The following is a 23,573-nucleotide window of genomic DNA, read 5'->3' on the forward strand; positions in this document are numbered from 1 at the left end:
GATGGATGTGAAGGTCCAAGGTCCATCAACCTGCCATTCTTGTGTATCATACAGTTTGCACAGGTGTCATCGGCCGCCATGTTTCAGACTACGTTATATAACCTACATGTCACAACCCGCTCTGGTCTAGACTGTGAAAGCTAGAATTAGCGCTGAGAGGTGGTGCTCGTAACGTCCGTGAGTGCAGCACATATAAACTTGTATCGCTGGAAGAGTGCATCCTGAATATTGATAGCGAATTCCTTATGTATGCAGAAATTTCATGCCACCAGTGAGAGCACAAGCCAAGATGCAACTGGTGCATTTGTCTCTCTCTTCAAGGACATGCTGTCGTTAGTGCTAACTGTGACAGCAGGTGATATGCTGTTAATGGTTCTGAGGTATGCACTTAGGGCAAACTTAACATATAGTGCTCTGCTGCGCCTCATTGATATGATAAATGGTTTTTTAACCACCCTGTCCTTCCCCAGTCGAAGCACACGATGAGCAAGCTTTTGCAAAGCACTGGGACAAGTATGAGCTTCCATTATTATTGCCCACACTGCACAGTATATGTTGACGAGGTAGTAGCAGACATTCCCCTGGAATGCTCTGTATGTGGTCATTCTTGTGGGTCATCTGCCATGGCAGATGCACCCTTTTTTGTGCTATTAGACCTTCCCTCACAGCTGTGCAAGGTGTTACAAAATCGCAGCTTTCTCGACCTGACACAGCCACTCCAGTCAAATGGCACGTTGTGTGATATTTACGATGGCATCATGTACCAGAACTTTGTTGCTAAGCTACAAGTCAAGCTGGGCACAGAATCAGCTTCACATTGAATGCAGATGGGAGCCTTGTATTCAAGTCGAGTGGTATATCAATTTGGCCTATTCAACTTATCATTAACGAGCTGCCACCGACAGAAAGAATGAAAAATTTGGTATTGGCAGGTCTCTGGTTTGGAAGAGGCAAACCGCATATGGGAATCTTTCAGGGTGCCTTTGTGGAGGTTTTGAACAAATTATCACAGGAAGGATTTGAACTTGAACATAAAGGCAAAAAACAAAACTTCAAGGCCTTCTGCATTTGTTGTGCAGTTCATTCTGTGGCCAGGGCCCCCATGCAGGGTTTGACAGTTTAACGGATACTACGGCTGTAATTGGTGCCTGCATAGAGGGGAGAGGGTTGGGAGGTCAACAAAGTACCCTGTAGACGAAGTAGACACTGCTGAAAGGAGCGACGAGCAGATGATTTCAGACATGGAGAGGGCAGTTGTAGAGGAGAGACCTATTAATGGCGTAAAATCTTTCTCCGCACTCATCAACTTGCAGCAGTTCAATATAGTGTGGAGCTTCGTTCCTGACTATATGCACTGTATGCTGTTGGGAGTGGGGCGCCAGTTTCTGAACATGTGGCTTTAGTCAGCAGGCTCTCCATTCTACTTAGGTCGCTGTCAGGCTGCAGTAGATGAATTGATGAGGATCGCACCTCCCAGAGATGTCAAGTGCACACCAAGGTCCACAAAAGAGAGGCGATGGTGGAAGGCAAAGGAATTCGAGAACTGGGTGCTCTTCTATAGCGTGCCTGTGCTGGATGGCATTTTGGACAGGAAGTACCTGCAGCACTGGGCATATCTGGTGGAGGCTTTGCATATCCTGCTGGAACACAAGGTGTCATTTCCTGACCTTGCTCTTGCAGAGAGTCTCCTCCTGGACTTCCATGGCCGCACTCAAATCCTTTATAGAAAAGCAAGTATGACTTATAATGTGCACCAGCTTCTCCACATTGGCAAGAGTGTACGGCACTGGGGTCCATTATGGGCTCACTCTGCGTATCCGTTCGAGGCAGGGAATGGCATCTTGAAGGAGGCTGTCAAGGCTGCCAATGGTATTCCTCATCAGCTGTGTCGTGTGCTGCAGATTGAGGGAGTAGTTGATACATGCATGAAATTTTCTACCCATGAAGGTGCCATTCAGTACTGTGCTTCACTAGATGCAGTACAAACCAATAAAAGTGTGTTCATCTCTGAGGGGTTGCGCTTCTTTGGCCGAGGAAGGCCTTACGTGCCCCCTGCCAGCAGTAGCACCTTAACTGAAGAGCTACAGGTAGAAAACAGTGTTGAATTGGCTCACTTATGTCAAAATGGTCGCATATTCACTGGCGAAAGCTATGCCAGAAACAAAAAGACAAATAACTCCGTGGTGCAGTTGCTGAATGGCACTTTTGCTGTTATTGTAAGCATCATTAGCTGTGGTCCCACGTATGCTCTTGTGCGCCCAATAAAATGCAGTGCCGTGAAGTATGGCACTGTTGAGTTGAACCACCTGTTCAAAGTTCTTTCATTCACAAGGGACCTAAACTTGTGCCATTTTCTTTAGTGAGCAACTTTGTGTATTTATGGGCGTAGGAAGTGTGTTTCTTTCACCTATACCTAGCTCTTACACTCTTTAGATGATTGCTTATTGCTGGTTTGGTTTGATTTTTGTGGTTTAATGTCCCAAAGCGACTCAGTCTATGAGGAAAGCCGTATTGAAGGGCTTTGGACAATTTAAACCACCTGGAGTTGTTTAACGCGCACTAACATCACACAGCACATTGGTGCCTAGCGTTTCGCCTCCTTAATTATTGAGCTACTTTGGCAGGGGCTTATTGCTGGAATTTAACATCCTGCAACTGAGTGATGATAGAGGCCTTAGCGTAGGCTTCTAGATTTTAAATAATTTTTCTTTTGGGAATTTTATTTTGTTGTAGCATTGTACAGATTGCGGGCTATGTGTGCCCACCACAGTCAAAAAATGACCTGAAATGTCATGCTGAAGAAGTAAATGCTTTAGGCACCATGCTGCCTTGTAGGATCTAGTGTCTGTATAATGGAACAGTGTACCATAAGACAATTACAATATCGGTGGTAGTAAAATGGGCAACGAAAACGTGGAATTTGAGGCATGCAATGAAAGACCAAGGGTTCTGCAGAACCCATTGTGAGAACCGCTAAGATTAACACAGTTCCATTGTACAAGAGTTGAAATCAGGCTGAAATGTGATCCATTTAGCAGAGCATCACAGTTTATTCTGTATTGTGTAACATGTTGCACACTGATTAGGTTAGGTGTAATTGTGAAGTGTCTTATATTTTAACTGAGAGATATTTACATGCTGAAACCTATTCTCTGAGCTGTAAGGTACAAGTGTTTTGGAATAATTTTCAAACACTTTGCATTTTTTAAATTGCACTGGTATCACAACACAAACGCAGTTTTGTTTCATCTCCACTGAAACGGTGCCACTGCTGCTAGTGTTTGAGTCCATGACTTCGTGTTGAACAGCCATATACTGTGGCCATTGAGGCACTGCTGCAGATGTGAGAGTTTGCAACCCTACACAGTGTTGCTAGTGTACTGTGACGGCATATGGTAGTAATATTGTCCCAAAGCAATGCTGGGCTTGATATATGCTATGACTAATGACTGCCTCATATTACTTCAGAGCAAGGGCTCTGTAATGTGCACAAATAGCAATCCTAGCAGACTCACAAGAAATACACATTACGTTTTTCAGATATGTGTTGTCGCATTGTAAGCTCTGTCAAATGATTCCTACCAACTTTCTGTCCTCTCAGGCATATTTTTCCATCATTTAAAGTGAGTGTGCTTGTTAAGTACTGCAGTGGGATGCCTCAGGGACTACTGCAGGAAGGAAAAGCATGTTACATAACTTCTGGAAAATATTTTTGATTACTTTCACACACAGGTTGTCACTGGACTCTAGGAACTGTTGGCTTTCATCTCAGTGAGACTGAGTTGCATAATTTGAACTGAAATGCATATGAACTTTTTGGTACTCGGCCTGCATGTGATTGGATGTCCATGTACTGGATTAATATTCAGTAGGCACATATCAGAGTTCGTATTACGACTTGCAGGTATATTTTTCTTTGGGGTAGAATTCTTATGCCAGTAAGGAAGCATTATTGCGATTGTATTCGAATGTTTGTGTTCTAAGTGCATATCTCAGACCATTTTGACCTTCATGCCTTTCATCAGAATGTGTGGTTTGCTTGTAGCCTTCCTCTGTGTGCAGTGCACTTCACCTATACTTTGCCCTCCTTATGAAGTAAATAACATGTCCAGAAAGTAAATATACAAAGGCCAAATACCAGAACCGAAGTGAAACCTAATTGCTAGTGCACCTGATTTGCATTTGGCCGAACTATGAGTTTGACACATAATGTCCTGAGTTGCCTATGTGCCACAAAAGCCAGCACAACACATTTGGCTGAACTATGTACATCGACAGTCATTTTTTTTTCATGAACTTCTGTTTTTTGACGAGAATTCACGGCACCACTTTGCCACATTCTCCTGGCTCGTTCAAACAACCGCACAAACTTCTGTGAATGTCCACTGGTGGTTTGCCCCTTGTGTGCAGAAAGCATATCATGGATTGCAACTCATATTTTTAAGGATCAATGCAGGCATTCTGAATTCTTGCTACTTGACCAGACACTGGCAAAACACTGAAAACTGGCGGGCAGTAGAAACCGTGTGGTTCAAGGTGTAGGGCAGTGCTGGCACCCCTCAGCTGTTTTTGTAACTTGGTGGCTAGCACGCAGGGTATTGTCACTTTCCAGACACTCCTCGTATAGTCTTATAAAGCTCACTGCAGTGGCAATGGAGGCTGTCCACTCAATGGCATCTGCTGCTTGGTGATATTCCAGTTCATCCCACTACACTGAGACACCTGGCAGCCACATAAAATTTCACGCTAGGGGTTTCATGATGGCATTGGCATGATGGCATAATAGGTAACATCATACATAACATTGTTAAAATCACAAAACAAAAACATAACATTAAATTCTGCTGGGTTCCTAGCCATGTTGGAATCGTAGGTAATGAGAAAGCAGATGTATCCACTGCACAAGCCCGGAATGGCCAAATAAAGCAAGTGAACATACCGCACAGGGATTGTTTAAAGTTTATCACCAGTAAACTCAGAAATAAGTGGCAGGCTGCATGGCAAGAACACGTAAACAACAAACTACATTCTGTGAAACCATTTTTAGGGGAATGGCAATCATGTAGGCATCAAGAACGTTTTACCGAAGTTATTTTATGTCGGCTCCGCATTGGACACACCCACCTCACGCACAGCTTTCTACTAACCAAACAGAACAAACCTCTCTGTGACATGTGTGGTGCTGAACTCACGGTGAACCACATTTTAATTTCATGTATCCAGCTAGAAGAACTAAGAAAGAAATATTTTACAACATTTTACAGGGAAAGCATCCCTTTACACCCCATGTTACTTTTAGGTGATCGAGCACTGGTTGACCTCTCTTGTATTTTTAGGTTTCTCAAGGAAGCCAGCATTTTCAACAAACTCTAAGTATAAAAAGCTTCACCTTTAACAAAAACTATAACCTTGTGTTTGGCGCATCATAGCCTCAGTTGCTTTTGCGCCATTAAAATCAATATAACTAACTAACTAACTGGCATTGGTTGGTAGGCCTTTTTTTTGAAAGGTATTTGCAGCTTTGTTCTCGAGTTGTGCCTGGCTCTAGCAACTCTTACAGCATATGTGTGTAAAGGGAGGGAAGGGGGTAGTACGTCTGCCATGAGTCTTGAAACTTTGACAAAAAGAATGGGGGCCATTGCAGCTCTCTCATGGCAATCTCACTTTAGGAGGGGGCTTGCCTCCCCCCTTCCCCCCGCCCCGTTTCCTTAATTTGTCCCTGATGTCTTCATGTAAACGGTAGACATAGTGTTGATAAATCCAGCTGTAATTTTCATTATTTCAATGTGGGCCATTTTTGGGGTGCTGTATGTTTTTATCTTGATGCTGTATGTATGCTTTGCATCTCTGAAAGTCTTGAGTAGTGTTTTTGTTTCATAATTTTTTATGCTTTCTAGTGATGTTTTTTGCTTTGTCATTTTTCTATTTTGTGAAAATGTATGAATATGTGAAACTGAGCTGCATGACCTTTGTGGACACCATTTTTCAGTTTTTCTTTAAAGGGACTATGCAATAAATTAATTGCAATTGCGTAAAGCAGACGAGAGATGGGCATTCCACCACTCGTCACCCCAGCGCAAGAATTTTTGAGCTAGCATCACTAACAATGAAGTTATAGACGATTAAAAATCACGCTCCTCCTCTCCCCCCCTTAACTCGTACCTGCAGAGCATCAAGAAAAAAATAAAGAAAACAGCTCTGGGACTGGGCCCCGCCCATGAATACGTCATTCGCTGACGTTCGGTTTGCGACTTCCGGTTGTCGCACCCAGAACCCCAGCAGCAGCGTCGGCAGCGTCTCTCCGACCTCGATCTCTTTCTTCGCCTTCCTGGATCGCGGTGCATGTCAGATTTCTTTTCTTGTCACTGCGACAAAGGCACTGCAAGTGGTTCCCGAACTCCCGACAGAATGAGGCAGCAGGGGTAAATTGAAAACATACGCGTGAAGGCAATGCCCTGACTTGCGCTTGCCTGAGGGGGTCATGCGGCAGCTCAAGCAGATGATTTTCACAGCTGTTTGAAGCGTGCCCGTGACGTCGTGGCTGCCGTGGCTCCAGCGAATGACAACGTGTGGTGGCCTGCAGACGTCACGAGTCCAGTGACGTCTATTTTCACGATTTTAGCTTCAAAGTCGGTCACTACGAAGACACCAATTAGCCCGCGAATTTTAAAAAGCGAACTTTTTAAAAATTTATAATAAATTTCCGGCTCAGTTTCGAAGACTCATACTTGGTGTGAATGATTCTTAGCATCATTTCTAAGTATTCAAAACATTTACAAGTGACTTTTAATTCATTGCATAGTCCCTTTAATGTGCAAGTATGTCCATCATTTTTGTAAATGCAGTTCTGTCTTACGGAGCCAAGCATGATTAAATAAATTCATGCTTTGGTCACATACATGGTTTGTGAAAACTGGAAAATAAACAAATGTATAATGCTTCTAGAGTACTTACTGTGATTGTGCTTTATAGTTTATTTTAAAAATTGCATGAACATTTAGCTGATATAAGAGGTAAATCAAAATCATGTTGGTAACATACAGTTCGAAGACAGGACTACAGTGAACTAGAATATTGGGTAGTGTGCTCACAGGCCCGCTCGGGGTGACCCCGCCGGTGTTGACAGGGCGCGGTGGCGCGTGGTGGCGCTGCACGCGTCTTCACGGGTGAAAACGAGTGGCGCATTCGGCTGGCGTCGCAGTAGCCGTGGTAGCCGTGCCGACAAATTGAATTATTATCGCAACATTCGCGTGTGTGTCATCGAAATGGCTCGGCAGATCTTGAATGGAACTTAATTTCTGGCATGTGCACATGTTTATTTATTTCTCAAAGTTCCACAAGGGACATTGCATGAGGGGTTACATGAGCAACTTTTATCAGTCACTCGTGCCTGCAATGTTTCCTTGCAGTTACAACGCACTGCGTACCGAGGGGTCATACAGCTTTTTGTATTAATACTTAAAGTTAATAGTAGTAGCATGTGGTGTGGCGGAATTTGATTATATGCCAGGGACAAACGCGGAATGGAGAGTGTCGGCGGCATCAGTTATTTCTATTCGCAAGGAGCCGAGCTGCAGCACACATAACAGGGCAGGGCGGTAGAAAGGAGACACATAAGTGAGCGAAAGTACAAGGAAGGGGGGGGGGGGGGGAGGGCATATACATCATTTAAAATTAGCGCTTTGCGCTAAACACGATCGAGGCACGCGTACCGAAACAATTTCGACACAACAGTAACTGACTTCACATTTTTTTGAACAGCCATGCAGCATCCACTGCTATTTAAAAAAATAAAGAATGAGGCAGATTTGTCATCACTGCATTCATTTATGCTCGCTCATTTCGCCTCTGGCAGCGGTGGCTCAGATGGCGCTCGGCTGCTGATCCGAAAGACATGGGTTCGAACTCGGCCACGGCTGTCTAATTTCGATGGAGGCGAAATTATAGAGGCCCACGTACTGAATAATGTCAGTGCACGTTGAAGAACCCCAGGTTACAGTGAGTTTTTTTTTTTCTTTATTGTGTCACGGATTCTCTCCGTGTAGGGGGCAGAGGTAAAGGCAAAATGCCTGACAGAGCCTCTGCGCCCCCACAGTTCAAGGCAGCGTAACGTGTCATTTACACACATATTTGCTAAACATTTTTAGCACACAGCAGAAAGCAAAAAAAATTCAGTTATTTAGATCACATGTCTTCACAGCATTAGTTTTCTTGAACATAGTATATTTTAAAGAGGAAGAAAAGGCATATGCAATACGTATTATGTAATAACAAAATTGGCTTACATCAGAAGCCAATCAAAGAAAAGAAAAACCACAATTCATTGGTCCGAAAAATAAATCGCATTTGCAGTAAATAGATCAGTACACACAAGCATTTCCACCATGTGGTGGAAATTTCCGGAGCCCTTCACTATAGCGTCCCGCATAGCCTGAGTCGCTCAGAGACGATAAAACCCCGTAAACCAAACCACTTCGCCTCTTTTTCGTTCAACTTATTCTAGCACTTCAGAGCAGCGTCAGCAACGGCTCAGTTTAAGGTGCTTCGCCCGTTCGAGTTTTTCAATTCGCTGCAATGAATTACATTCCGAAAGCATTCTTCATATGTTGGAAGTGGTTAGAAGCAGACTTCAAAAAGAAGTTGGTTCTGTGAGGTTTTCTGTGGAGAGGTTTTCAAGCTTCAACACAAATCCATAAAGCTGCGCCGGTGGGTAGAGCAGTCCTCCATGGTCGCGGTATTTTGTCAGCCTCGCAGGAAAACAGTTTTCATTGGGAGACTGCATTGTAAGCAAGGTAATGCACATTTGGCAATTTGTCTCCAGTACACACTTCCGTGCAACATACCCTATTACGTAGAAAACAAGTCTACAGTCACTTCTACCTACGTGCTCATCGTGGTCATGGGCAGGCACCCAAGTTTGAATCTGGAGGGCCCTGCATTTGAAGGCCGCTTATCTGGGCAAGCTTGAACAAGCACTGGCACCATACGTGAACAAAAACGTGAAATGACCCCCCGAGAAGCGCTCGAACCAGCGCAAAACCGCACAACAGAACAACAACGAGCCCACAAATACACACGGCGCACTGACGGCGACGGTAAATCCTACCGTGAAGTCTACTGTGGCGCCACCTCGTGTCGGCGCCGCGAAACAGAAACCTGTCGACATTCGCTGGGCCACCGCTCACCCATTGAGCCGGCGCGGAGTGAGCACACTACCCAATATTCTAGTTCACTGTAACAGGACGAAAGAACAGACACAACACAAGCACGTCTGTGCGGTTACCAACATGACCGCGAACAAGCAAGCCCAATTCCCCAATCTTATAAATCAAATCCTGTAACTGATGTGCCTTGCATCACCAACAAGTACACTTAATCTGGAAAAAATTCATTGTTGCTTCATGTGATATGGGGCTTAAGTACCAAAAGCAGATATCAATATCAGGAAAATGAATTTTAATGCAACATCCATTTTAAATATTTAGCCTTTTTAACCTCACAGGAATTGCAAATGGCCAGCTGTCTCGAATTCATTCAAGACTGTTTGCTTCAAAAAATTTGCTGAAGGAAAAAAAATGCTGTACTAGCAAAATTGACAAAAAAACAAAGGAAATTGAATCATAAATTTAAAAATGAAATGGCTTGCACTGCTGGGTGTGCAGTTGGAATGTGGCAAATAAATTAGCAATGACTAATAAACACTGTCCAAATGCAATGATAATTCTAACTGGAACCAATTGCGATATCCAAGTAAAGTAAAATGAGCATTCCAATTGGGCTGTCCACTTGGACCACCCAATTGGGATTTTAATTCCAATTGTAACCAATTGGACCACTGCTGTGTCCATTTGGGATGACCATTTGGAAAGGACATTTCAATTGGAACCACTTGGACTGACCAATTGGCCTGGCCAGTTGGAATGAGATTTCCAATTGGAACCCATTGAGACCAATTGGAACCAATTGGAATCCCAATGGGTCAACTGAGAATGCATATACGGCCCGGTGGTCAGTCTGGAGGAAACCTGACACATCTTGCGACTTTTTTGTTAGGAAGGGGTCGTCAACCTTAATCATTTTAATGTTTCAGTCATATATGTTTCGGTCATATCCCATCCATATCTTTTCCTTTTGTCATTTTCATGTTCAGAGTTATCTACCTTATCTGGTTCCCGTGCTTTCTTCAGTGACATAATGTGAGCTTAGGTAAGTGTGAGCCATCTAAAACTGTTAAAGTTGCCTGGAGCCGCCCGATTGTGCGCATGCGTGTGAAGACTGTAAATGTGTTTCTTGCATTTATCAATAAATCAGTTGTTAGTAGCGCTCCGTGTGTGTCGTTTCCTTTCTTTGTGTTCGTCTTTTGCACTGAGCCAAGTGGTAACTTGTATCGTAGCAAGTTTTACAATGGTACTTACTTAGTTGAGCCATGCATGATGCGAAAACGTAATCGTCTGCGTAGAGAGCGTTGAATCAAAACCTGCAAACGCCGTTTTTTCGCTGAAGGGCGGCAGTGGCGCCATCTGTTTTCTGTAGTGAAAAGTGTCACAGGCGCCGAGGCAAGTGTTGCATGAAGCGCGGGCCCTTTGAATATGCCGTTCCGGCATTTGCGTCTGTTTCAATTGAAGTTTTTCCAGCATTTTCGGCTAACTGAGCGTAAAAAAATATCTGAACAACGGATTTAACGAGGCTCTACCTTTCACAGGATATTATTTGCAACGCTTGCCTCGGCGCCTTGTCATGACGCTTTCCACTGTAGAAAACAGAAGGCGCCACTGCTGCCCTTCAGCGAAAAAACGGTGTTTGCAGGTTTTGGTTCAACGATCTCTACGCAGGCGATTACAGCTTCGCATCATGCACGGCCCAACTAAGTAAGTACCATTGTAAAACTTGCTACGATACACAATTTACCATATTGTGCAAGCTCTATGTGCAGTTTCACCACAAACGAGCAAGCGGTTGATGCGGGAAAATTTTTGATAGTCTTCACGATAAAAATGCACAGTACTGTATACAATAACTACGTATTCAGCTAGCAATAAATTAAAGCGTTTCAGTTGTAATTATAATATATCAGTATGTGGCTATGAGTATGCACAGACATAAATTAGTTGGGACAGACGAAAAAGAAATGAAAATAATGTGTCCCTATACACATGCAGAGAGAGCCAACCAGAAGTTCCAGCCTATGACTCGTGCAGAAGAATCCAGTGCACAAGCATAACAAGCAGGACGTAACATGCTGCAGTGCTGTAGCTTAATGTACAGACACCAAGACGAAGTTCACCGCCTGACTCGGCTAACCTTTGGCATGTTTGCGTCTTGGATCTTTTATGGCATGGAATGTGTGCCATGCCATTTTCTAGTTACTTGATTTTTTTTAGATAACAATTGGGGAGAATGGGACCAAGATAGGTTGAGTGTCAGGCGGAGAGAGAAAAAAAATTTGCAGAACAGTTGTGGCCATTGCCGGCACACAACAGCAATAATCTGAGGTCATTAATTCAGTTTTCTGCGATCTGTGTAATCCGAAATAAGCATGTGTATAACTAGCTCCTAAGACAAATAACCAAGATAATGCACAGTGTGTGTATAAGAAACCACAAGTGCTTTTCTCTGTGGCATTATATTGTACCTACCACAGTGTCGGGCAATTTACGGAATGATAAATTGCAAGCAGTTCGTGTACTGTTGCATGTGTCGGCAAGCGTTAAGGAACCCCACATAGCGCAATATCATCTCCCGGCCACTAATGTGTTTTTCATAGCTCATGTGTTGCTTTGAAGCTTGAAACTCAACACTTTACAACTTCCAGAAGGAAACATTGCTAACACGGCTACTATTAATAGCACATTATCATTATTTTAGAACGCTTGTATTCCACACTATCTTACACTTTAACCAAGTCCCATCTTATGTCAACTGATTTACACGTCATTTTTCTTAGTCTTAGAGAGGCGTCTTTTTTACGAGCTCGAAGCCATGTATTGGATTTAAAAAATTTGAGGAATGAAGGAATGAATAAAACACTCCTCTTAATTTTTACAGAGCCATGCACCTGAGCCAGTCTGTTTTCCTGCCGATAGATTCCAGACATTACTATTTTTCCGAAGACCACAACAGTGTGCAACAGTGGGTTAGTAAGCCTAAAGCCATGCATGCCTCAACATTTGTTTAAGTTTCATAACTTTAATTTTGCACTAACAACAACTGTTCATGGACTGTTTCCAGCAGACAGGCAGTCATTAATTATTGATTTCTATGATTTCTTGAGTGGCTGTGTGGCCATATGCTTGTCAGAAGGGAAGAAACTAGCCAAAACAAGGGGTTCGCTGTCTCCTTTTGTAAGCTGCTGGAGTTCACGAGTACCGGGAAAACTCTTTAACCATGATAAACTGAGAACACCTGGTCATAATGATGCTCAGACAAACAAGTGTCACAATACTTCCAGAAAGGAAACTTACATTTCGTAAAAGAAGAAATGACGCAGGAGCAAACGCAATCAGTGCAGTACATGTGCAATCGGAGTATAATTATAAATAAGCAGATACGTAAATACTTATACTGCAACAAAAGTTCAAAAGAGGGCACCTAAGCAGTAGGCAGCAATACAAAATCAAATGTTTAAATCATCTACTAATACGATTCATCATGAATATAAACAGTGAATGTATGCGTATTTTTTACAGGAGCACAGTGTTTCGACTTTGTTTCTGTGCTTTTGTTGACAAATGAGATCTACTATCGAGATGGAAAAAAACGTGAACAACGCAGTGCATACACTCTGTGCTGTTCGAATTTCTTTTTGTTGCACTTTTACCTGAGTGGTAAGAAAAAGACGTCAGAGTCATCCTCCTGTAAGAAAAGAACAGTAGCGCAACCAAGACGAACAGAAGAGAGGACCACACAGGACTAGCGCTAGTCCTGTGTGGTCCTCTCTTGTGTTCGTCTTGGTTGCGCTACTGTTCTTTTCTTACAACATGCACCATCTAGCCCAACAAAAAGTTCTTCTAGAGTCATCCTAGAATGTGTTAAAGACAACCCTAGCATCTTTTTGCTTTGAACGAAGTAAAAGCGAACAGCACCTGGGCTCCAAACTGTTTGCGTTTCTTTCCATTGCCCCTGTAGCAATGTAGCTATGTGTGGCAGAATAATTTAAGAAATTTAAGACTGCAGCCTAATGAACAGAAAAATAGCCTGCTGGTGTGGCATCCTTTTAACCAGATTCTTACATACATTCGATAAGTGGGCATAGTACATGATTTCTTGTCTGAAGGTGGAATATAGTTCCTTTATGTAATTTAGACATTCTTCAGAGGTTGCAGCAGTTGACTTGTATGGTTCTCAGGAATACCATTCTCCTTGAGTAGTGTGAAAAATTGGTGTTGCGCATAGAGAGAGCTACCGTATGCTTCAAGGAGTGTCGTCTCACAGGTGCACTCTGTAGTCCTCAGGTAAAGAAAGCTCTTCACAAGAGTGCCAGCGACAATTTGTACACAACATTTCCGTATACAATGCAGGGGGATCTCATGAAGACACATGCACATCGCATGAATTGGAGCCTTGCTGCCTGCTGTGGCTTGTGATTGATGTGTTGCTTGGTGACAACAATGCGGAAACACTCTCCCATTTGGTAAGCAATGCATATGTTGTTAGTTCACTGTTTCGTTGACAAAGTATGAAAAGTTTCCCAATCCAGATATCTTTTTGAGAGCGGCCATGGATTGGTACACATTAGATGTCTCATTCCAGCCATCTTTCTGATGCAATATTGCAAAAAAGGTTTGCAAAGGGCCTTGCTGCAATTGATGGTTGAAAAGATGAGTGAATTAAAAGTCTTGTTCTTGATCATTCCACAGCACGAGCAAGGCTTTCATTGCAATCTGCCAACGTTTGATGGAGTGCAGTTGCTTGTCCTGAGGGCAACCAAAACGCTATTGGGCAATCTTATTTGTGTATTTGTGCATTTGTGCACGTCTTAAGGATGACATGGTGTTCCGAGCCCTCAGATATTGTGTACCCCAACTTGTTCTGCTTTTTTGGGGCTGAACTGTCCATGCTGTCAAAAGCTTATCCACCTTTCCGCGAACTCTGCTGCCAGTTTGGCATCAACAGGAAGCTCCTGGATGGCGATGAGTGAGGAGTGACACAGACATGGATTCACTGAACACTTGCATGGCATACTCAACTCTCATGTAAGCGAAGGGCATCCTGAAGATGTGTTGTTCTTTTAGTTTCTTTGCCAATCTTCTTTTGAAATGTTGCCCCACCGCGGTGGCTCAGTGGTTACGGCGCTCGGCTGCTGACCTGAAAGACGCGGGTTCGATCCTGGCTGCAGCGGATGAATTTCGATGGAGGCGAAAGTCTAGAAGCCCATGTACTGTGCGATGTCAGTGCACGCTGAAGGACCCCAGGTGGTTGAAATTTCCGGAGCCCTTCACTATGGCGTCCCTCATAGCTTGAGTTGCTTTGGGACGTTAAACCCCAATAAACCAATCTTTTGAGGGGGCGTGGAACCGGCGAGATGGCGGTGACACTCACAAGTTTTCTACTGCTCACGCAGGTGTTTTCGGCGAACATTTCGGCGGCGGTCCTTCCTGACGGATTTCTGTTCGACGACGTAGGCCCGGAATTGGTCGACAGTGGTTCTTCGTGTACGACTGCGTTGTTTGAGAACTTCGAATTGCAACAGTGCCTAGCCAGCGACGAATTTGAACATGTTGTGATTCCGAGCTGGCAACATTGCCAAGTGGGCATCAACGCTGCCAAGTGTCGGCTACAAAAGCATCGGATCAGCACTGTAACGATGGGGCGTGGAACCGGCGAGATGGTGGTGACCCTCACAAGTTTTCTACTGCTCATGCAGGTTGGTCTTTTTCACCCTTTGAAACCGTCGAGCTACATTTTGCCGGTTCCAACCCAAATGCTTTATCTTACTTTTTCCTGTAAGCCATGTGGTTTTGTGTTGTCAAATCGTCTTTATGTTAAGAGGCATTTTTCAGTTTTTCGTAGCCCAGCGTTTTATCTGCTGATCTTGTTGCTTTGTGGCGGGGATATTGAGAGTAACCCTGGCCCAGCAACAGCTGAAGAAATTCAAGAGCTGCTGAATGGTCAAACCACAATTCTTTCCAAGTTATCGCAGCTTACCACGGATGTGACTGACGTAAAAGCCCGGCTTGTTGCATTGAAAACTAAGCTAGGAAAAATTGACGCAATTGAAATAGCCCTAGCCAATGTTGAAGATCAGCAACGAAAAGATCATGAAGTTCTGAGAAGCGTGATTGCAAAAATAGACTACTTGGAAAATCGTGGCAGGCGTAATAATTTGATTTTTTACGGCTTAACTGATTCTGATGCCAGTGAGACGGCAGCCAAGTCTGAGGAGCTCTTAAGTCAGTGCACTGAGAAGCTGGAATTGTCTTCCTTGTCTATTGAATGGGCTCATAGGCTGGGTAAATTCTCCGAAGGAAAAAATCGGCCTATCAATGTGCGCTTCAATTCCTCTAAATACCGCCAGGCTGTGCTAGCAAAGGCATTCAAGCTCAAGGGATCCAGTGTTGCTATATCTGAAGACTTTTCCCGTACTCTCCGTGATAAGAGAAAGAAATTATGGGATTATGCCAAACAAAATGGCGAAAAAGGCACGAAAGCAGTTCTGAAATATGATACGCTTCATTTGGGTAGTAGCTGTTTCCAATGGGACAGTGAAGCCGGCACCGTACGGGAACAATGACAAACTACTGTTCATTCTGCGATATGCCCAGTCAGCATTTTGTCAATCAATTGCCGCAATATAAAAAATAAAGTTGATGACTTTCACTTTCTTCTTCGTACCGTCCAACCGGCCTTTGTTTTGGGAACAGAATCGTAGATCGATCTGACTATCTCAAGCGCTGAAATATTTCCTGACACGTACGAGTGTTTTCGTCGTGACCGTTGTGCACATGGCGGAGGAGTGTTTATTCTGGCCCATAAAAGTGTCCCATGCACTCAAATGGAATTCTCTGATAGTGAAACCGAATTGATTGTGTGCAAAGTAAGACTGCCGAACGGGAAAGCAATGGTTCTTGGGTCATTTTATAGGCCTCCTGGTCCTTCTGTAAAGCCGCTAGTTGGCTTATCTAGTTTTCTTGAAACTATTAACAATGAATGCCTTGTTTTAGGGGGGGACTTTAACCTTCCGGACATTGACTGGTCAGCTGACGAACCAATAGGTATAGCTCGAGGGAATCTGTACTCACCTTTTTTTGACATTTTAGATTCCAACACCTTTTGTCAGTATGTGCATGAGCCATCACAAACGGATGGAACTGGTCACGTACTCGACCTCTCGCTGTGTAACGTGCCTGATGTTGTATGCAATGTACAAGTGTTGCCTGGTTTGAGCGACCACAATATTATTCTAGCAGATTTATTAGTTCACTATGTGAAGGTTGCAAAACCACCTAGGCAAAAGATTTATGTCTACAGTAGGGCCAACTACGAGGCGATTAGCGATGCTTTTGATTCATTTTTTCCAACTTTTGATGAACTCACGGATAACTGAAGTATCGAACAGCTATGGAATACTTTCAAACAAACTGTTTGAATTACATGAAGCTTTTCTTCCATCAAGCGTTATATGAAGTAGGAGAGCTCGAGATAAACCCTCGTTTAGCACGGAGTTACGTGCCCTTGTTCGCAGACAGCGACAAATGTATCGAAGATACAAGTCGTCTAATTAGCCAGAGTGTTTGGCCTTGCTGAAAACAATAAAAAATGAATTCAGACAGAAGTCTCACATCGCTAAGGACTTGTATTTTTCGAATCTAGGAGAAAAACTTGTCAGAGATGCCAAAGAATTTTGGAGATATGTGAAGCCTAATGGTAAGGATGACAGCTCAGTACCTGCTCTGGAAAATGATGAGATAATCATCCATGATGATGAGTCTAAAGTTGAAATGTTTAGCCGTTATTTTTCATCTGTGTTTTTGCCACCTAGTTCACATTGTCTGTTTTGCATTACCTCTTGAAATAGATTGCATGCTGGAAGTTAATTTTTGTGTTGACGGTGTGCATAAATTATTGAAGGATTTGAACCAGGCTAAGGCTTGTGGCCCTGATGACATTCCTGCCACAATTTTAAGGAATTGTGCGGATACATTATGTCTGTATTTCACCCGGCTGTTCCAGAACTTCCTTAATGAAACCGACTTGCCTGCTGACTGGAAGGTAGCGCATGTCGTGCCCATACACAAGAGTGGTATGCGAAACTCCATTCAGAACAACATACCCGTTTCTTTAAACAGCATAACCTGTAAAATTATGGAGCATGTAATATATAGTTGCGTTATGGCCCATCTCACCAAACACAGTCTCCTATGCACTAGTCAACATGGTTTCAGGCGTGGATTTTCCTGCAGTACGCAGTTGGTAGAGTTTGCTCATGATTTAGCATCGGCGATTGATAAGCAACAAGTTGTGGACTGCGTTTTCTTGGATTTCCATAAAGCATTTGATGTTGTCGCGCACAGTCTTCTTCTCTCCAAATTGAAAGCGTACAACTTGGATTGTAAAGTACTTGCATGGATTGCAGAATACTATCTGTCGTTACGAAAACAGGCTATTGTTCTGAACGGTATTTCTTCGCAGTATGCACCAGTTACGTCGGGAGTTCCCCAAGGCTCAGTATTGGGACCACTTTTGTTTTTTCTGTATATTAATGATATTTCAATTGGCATACAGTCTTCATTCAGGATGTTTGCCAATGATTGTGTTGTTTACAGAGTAGTAAGTTCCACTTCTGATTCGCAAGTCCTCCAAACTGATTTAGATACTGTAGCAGACTGGTGTGTACATTGGGACATGGCCTTAAATATAAACAAAACTGTTCACGTCATCTTCACAAGAAAACGTGCTAATCAGCCGTATAGGTATAGAATTCATGATTTTACTCTAAACATAAGCAAGTCATTTAAATATCTAGGTGTCTTTTTACATCGGACTTACGATGGAATAAGCACATTAATTATATTGCGAATAAGGCAGCATCACGTTTGGGTTTCCTACGACGGAATTTTAGCCATTTACCAAGTAACTTAAAAACACAGCTGTATTTCAGTCATGTACGCTCTATACTTGAATATGGATGTGTTTGCTGGGACCCACACACATCTGAGTGTGTAGGCAAATTAGAGAAAATTCAGTATAAGGCTGTTAGATTTGTTCTTGGTAATTATAATCGGCAAGTTAGTATGACTGAAAGCAAACGAAAACTTAACTGGCAAGAGTTGTAGGACCGTAGAAGGTACATCAAACTGAAATTTTTCCATGAGATTTATGATTCCAAAACTGGCATAAACCACGAACAATATATCCAGGCACCTCATTATATCTCAAAGTGACTGGGCCACTGCTTGAAGGTCAGGAAATTTTCTTGCAAGGATGACGTCTTGCGTTGTTCTTTTTTTGTTAGAACTGTTCGGGACTGGAACAGTTTGCCATCGAACATTGTATGTATCTAATAATGCATTTTTCCATGCACTGCAATAGTTGTTTTATACCTATAGTGAAGTATGTACCCCCACTGCTGTAATGCCCTGCGGGGCGATGCAGGTAACTAATAATTAAATAAAATAAATGTTCAGTTGGTGTGTTGTGATCTGGCTCATGGATAGAATAGATGAGCACTTTTCACAGGCTGACAGTGTTTGCCTCTTGATCACAGATGACGGCTTCCACCAAATGACCGTTTGTTTCAAGCTGCTTAAATACAACAAGCTTGCACATTGCAAAGCCTGATGGTGCTTTGCTGGAACTCCTGAACTTTTTTGATTGAAAGGAAGGCTTCAAGTTCATTTTGTTGTTTAATTATTTCATGTTATACTTGCACATACAATTTAAAATTTTAATCATATTTTAAGGCGATAGCCTTTAATGCCTCATCGTTGTAAGCAGGAGTTGTCAACAGAAATGTAATGCTTTTCAATTGGTCGAAACGGTCGTGACGTCACAGTGCGCGAATTTCAAACGGGGGCAATTGTACTTTGGCTTGTAACCATGCAACCAATTAAAGGGATCGTATAGTGATGCTCCAAGGAAGTAGGACTGAGTTTAGTTAATTGCTTAATTACCCAATTAGCCTAATTAACCCTTCTAGTCTGGCCAGATAAAGAAATAAAACCGAGTAGCAAATTGGTCAAGTTTGGGAATCGAACCCCGGTCTTCGGAGTGCGAGACGAGCATGCTAACCATTCCACCATGCCAGCTCGATGTTTTAGAATGAACAAAGGCGCATATAGTGAATACAGTGTCTTCATTCACTCCCATCTTCCTCCCTTCCCATTACGGCGAGGTTTAGGTGTCCACCCAGATATGCGAGACAGGTACATTTCCTTTCCGCAAAAGCCAATTTACCGACGAGCAAGGCATAGAACCGAATGGGCGATGGCATCCTATGGACTCCCTGGTAGCGCTGCAAGACGCTGTCGGATTTCACTTTTAGAGGTGAAGCCTAACATCTTGGCAATGCATCAGTGACACAAGTAGCAACACCGCGCTTAAGACTTTCGCCTCACCGCACTTTATGTCAACAAACTGCCCCCCTGAATTTTTTAAAATTATGTACCAGTCAAATGCTGTTATGCATACAAAAGTTTAATTGAAATGGTCAGCGCTTGTGAACAAACAAAATATTTTACCTGTGTACTTTCAGCTGCAGTATGCAACTAACCTGATGCATGTTTCTGGGTATATGCCAGTCTACCTAAGTATATATTCATAAACCAGGGGTTAAGGAATCATCATCACCCTGACTGTGCCCAATGTAGGGCAAAGGCCTCTCCCATTTCTTGTGGAAATATTGAGGGACAGCCTTCTGCTCCACACTTCCACTCCACAGATGCAACGTTCCCGCTCGCTAACTGCGGAGGTGTTTGGGCTCGAGGGAACCAAGGGAAGGATGACAAAGCGTGAACACTCATAGGCTATTTATTACACTTGTAAATAATACACAGAGCAGGCCAGCTAGCTACAGTACATCAACGATGCATTCCGCATAAATAGAAGGCTACGTAAGAAGGGCTTCGGACTTACCGGCTGGGGCATTGGCGCGACTTCGGACTTACCGTCTGGAGCACTGGCGCGACTTTGGGGGTATCGGCGGCGAAGATTTGTGCGCGCCAACAAAGGCAGCCGGGTTTTTTCGTGCGCGCCGCATTCATAGGGCAAAGCTATCCCCAAGCATTTGCTGGGGAAGGTGACGAGAGCGCGTTTGCTGCGCTAGTTTTGCTGCCTGGAACCGTAAGTCCAGCGTCAGAGCTCAACAGATCTCCGTGTGCCTGCTGCGGAAGGTGACAAGAGTGTACGGCTGCTACCGCTCGTGACGCTGGCCAGATCCCGAAAAGGCTCTCACCAGCTCCGTCGAGTTCCACGTAGCCTTCGAGGTGGCGCTTCCGTTGCTGCTTCCGCTTCCCTCATGTGGAAGATTTCCTCCTTGCCCAGCTGGCACTGTCCTCCTTCCTTAAATGTTGGCCTAGGGTTGAACTCATCCATGGAGGCCATCGATGTGTCCATGAGTGCTGCAGTAACGACTGCAGGACCGCTCATACAGGTGGGTTGCCAGCGTCATTCGATGAGCAGCAAGGTCACCTGGTACCCCTCCTTGTCCAGCGGCAGGCACTCAAAATAAGTATGCCGGGAGGGTGTTGTTCATGCAGACCCACCTTTGTTGGAAGGCTGGGGGATTGCCTCCCCTCTCGTAGTCACTGCAAACTGCTTGCCCGAGACTCCGCAGCTTACGATGACTCACAGCCGCAGGGCAGCAGGTAGGGATGCAGACAAAGGACAGCAGGTCAGGGCAGCTTCTCTTGAACTCTGCATATGGCTCCCACGATCTCCAAAAGTTTGAATCAAAGGCCATGGAGACCACACAAACTGACCATTTGGTAAAATGTGGAGCAGTGCGAGTGCCAAACAATTTTATCCGGCGCCGCCCAAATGCTTGGCTTATTTGAACGTAGCTGGCTGTCTTCGGTCGAAGCGCATCCGCAGTTCACTTTCCGACATGGTGATGCTAAGCTCACTTGAACTGCATTAGCGTCTCTAGTTCTGCAAAATTATCAATTCGATCCGCAGCCAAAAATAAAATACCTTTTGAACAAAGTCAGCTTTCTGTAGTTGAATGAGGTTTCTTGTCTCTAGCGAGGTTAATATAAAACAAGCAAACAGATTTGTGCATGCCTGCACTGCAGTACAACTGTGTCTTCTCGAAAGCAACAGGCAGCTCCCAAAGAGCCTTTGGCCTACTCGCTGTGACACTTGCCGGTGCCAGTAAAGGGCCAATGACAATAGCTACGAGGAGATACGTTTCTCCCATGGTGACCCTACTCGCTCGCTGTCATGCCCGCAACTTCCGAGCGAAAGACACCCACCGCTTCCCGCAGTGTCGGAGCACCCCACTGCTTTTCCTGCAATTCTGATTGCAATACAAGCCAGCAGGTTATGGGACCCGGCTCCCAGAGCCAAATATACAGAACGGAGAATATTTACATTTATATACAAGAAAAAACGGGCCACCCTTAAAAAGGCTTCCACAATCACTCGCTTCTGGCTTGCTGTTCTCAGTGGACAGCTCGGTCTCTATGTGCAGACCTTGTACGTTCACCTTCCAAATGTATATTGGCAAAGTGCTCATCCAAAGCGTAACATGCACGGCAATTTCCTCATGCTGCTATTCCACTCATCTCGCTGTGAGAAAGCATATTACTAATGCCTTGCTAGTAACTCCGAATTTCGGTCAGGCCTAACGCAGTCCTGGTGGGCATTGCATGAAATAAACTCCCTCGTCCCAAGAGCTTGCCACACATTGAGGAAATATTGGGGTACAGCCTTCCGCCCCGCACTTCCACTCCACAGTGCGGAGCGCAGATGCAGACACAGATGCAGCATTGACGCTCACTAACTACAGAGGCGTTCGTGCTCGAGGGAACCACGGGAGGTACGACAGAGTGCGAACACTCATATGCTATTTATTACACTTGTAAGTAATACACAGAGCGTGCTAGCTAGCTGCCAGAACATAAACGAGGCATTCCTCAGAAATAGAAGGCTACGTAAGAAGGGCTTCCGACTTACTGGCTGGGGCAGGGGCACGACTTGGAGGGTATCGGCGGTGAACGTTTCTACGTGCTGACAGAGGCGGCGGGGTCTTCTTGTGCGCATCGCATTCTTGGGGCAAAGCCATCCCCAAGCATTTGCTGGGGAAGTTGATGAGAGCACGTGTTTGCTGTGCTAGTTTTGCTGCCTGGAACCAGAAGTCCAGCATCTAGGCGCAACCGATCTCCATGCGCCTGTGGCAGAAGGTGAGGAGGGCATGTGGCTACATCCACTTGTGAAGCTGGTTGGATCTTGCAAAGGCTCTCATTGACTCCCCGGAGTTCCATAGCCTTCGAGGTGGCGCTCCCGTCGCTGCTTCTGCTTCCCCCATCAGGGAGATTTCCTCCTTTCCCAGCCGGTGCTGTCCTGATGCACGATGATAAAGATGGTCGGTCACTTCGAAACGAAGTGGGGGAAACAGGTTTCAATAGTCTCTACAATTAAGCTTTCTTTTGCCAGCTGTGGCCACGTATCTCTGCAAAGTTCTTAATCTCATGCGCCCACCTAAATTTCTGCCGCTCCCTGCTACACTTGCCTTCTCTTTCAATCCACTCCGTCACCATTAAGGACCAGTGATTATTTTGCCTTCACATTACATATGCTGACCAAGCCCATATCTTCCTCTGTAAAGGAATATCTCACTGCGAAGTACAAAAGTATGGCATATGCGTGTTCGTGCTTCATTCCGGCCTGACTGTACACACAAGGAGTGATCGACTGGATTAAAAGGTTTGTGCGTGTCTGAGAATTCGAGAATGTTGCTGGTGAGCAAGGCTCAGACAGCCAGTTACTTTTGTTGTGACCTGAATAAGTTACTTGAAAATGCTTTACAACTGGCTACAAAGCTAGCTTGCTCAACCCCTTTATGCTTTACATTCATAACATTCTAGAATTCAAGCATTTGTCAAAAATGTCATCAGATTGCAAGCAGTTGTAGATGGAGAGGTCAGGGTGCAGTGCTGTCCCCTCTGGAGAAATGGGGGGGGTAACCGCCTCCCTTTTCCACCACTGAGCCGCGGTCCCCGATGCTTTGTGGGCCACTACAAAAGCTACTGGATGAATCCAACTTCTTGATGCATTGAAACTGCCATATCAGGGGCTCTGGCACTCCATATGAGATTTCCTTTCAATCCTGCAATCCATGAAGCCAGTTACTATATCTTTTGATTCATCAATTTGCAATTTCTTTTCAAGGCAATTTCAATGAATAAAAGACAGCATTCTTTCTTTTGCAGGGCCAATCTTTTGTTATTGATTCTACTGCATCCATAGCACCTGGCATGAAACCTGGTGTCATTGGGATGTCTGCCAGCCAGTGCTTCAGTGCCTTTACATGCAGCAAATGCAGCATTTCTCTAAAGGAAGCAGTAAGCTTTTGGGTTTTGAAAGAAGCAATTGAGAGCAAATTGTTTCATTTGTTTTGATCATTGCTTTTTATATTT

The 23,573-nt window shown here is 44.2% G+C and overlaps 1 protein-coding gene and 1 pseudogene across 1 annotated transcript in view; both read left to right on the forward strand.

The window, feature by feature from the left end:
- The window catches only part of LOC149357197 (uncharacterized), a 58,875-nt gene that overhangs the window by 24,405 nt on the left and 10,897 nt on the right, over positions 1-23,573 (forward strand). The window contains exons 2-4 of the mRNA XM_089576532.1: positions 12,046-12,133; positions 13,518-13,630; positions 14,561-14,863. Of these exons, the coding sequence (XP_089432658.1) occupies positions 12,046-12,133; positions 13,518-13,630; positions 14,561-14,863 (504 nt within the window). The remainder of the gene's footprint in view (positions 1-12,045; positions 12,134-13,517; positions 13,631-14,560; positions 14,864-23,573) is intronic.
- Positions 2-2,360, forward strand: LOC149357198 (uncharacterized; annotated as a pseudogene).

Source organism: Amblyomma mixtum, chromosome 3 (genome assembly GCF_055824585.1).
Source record: "Amblyomma mixtum isolate Tamu chromosome 3, ASM5582458v1, whole genome shotgun sequence".
Lineage (NCBI taxonomy): Eukaryota > Metazoa > Arthropoda > Arachnida > Ixodida > Ixodidae > Amblyomma > Amblyomma mixtum.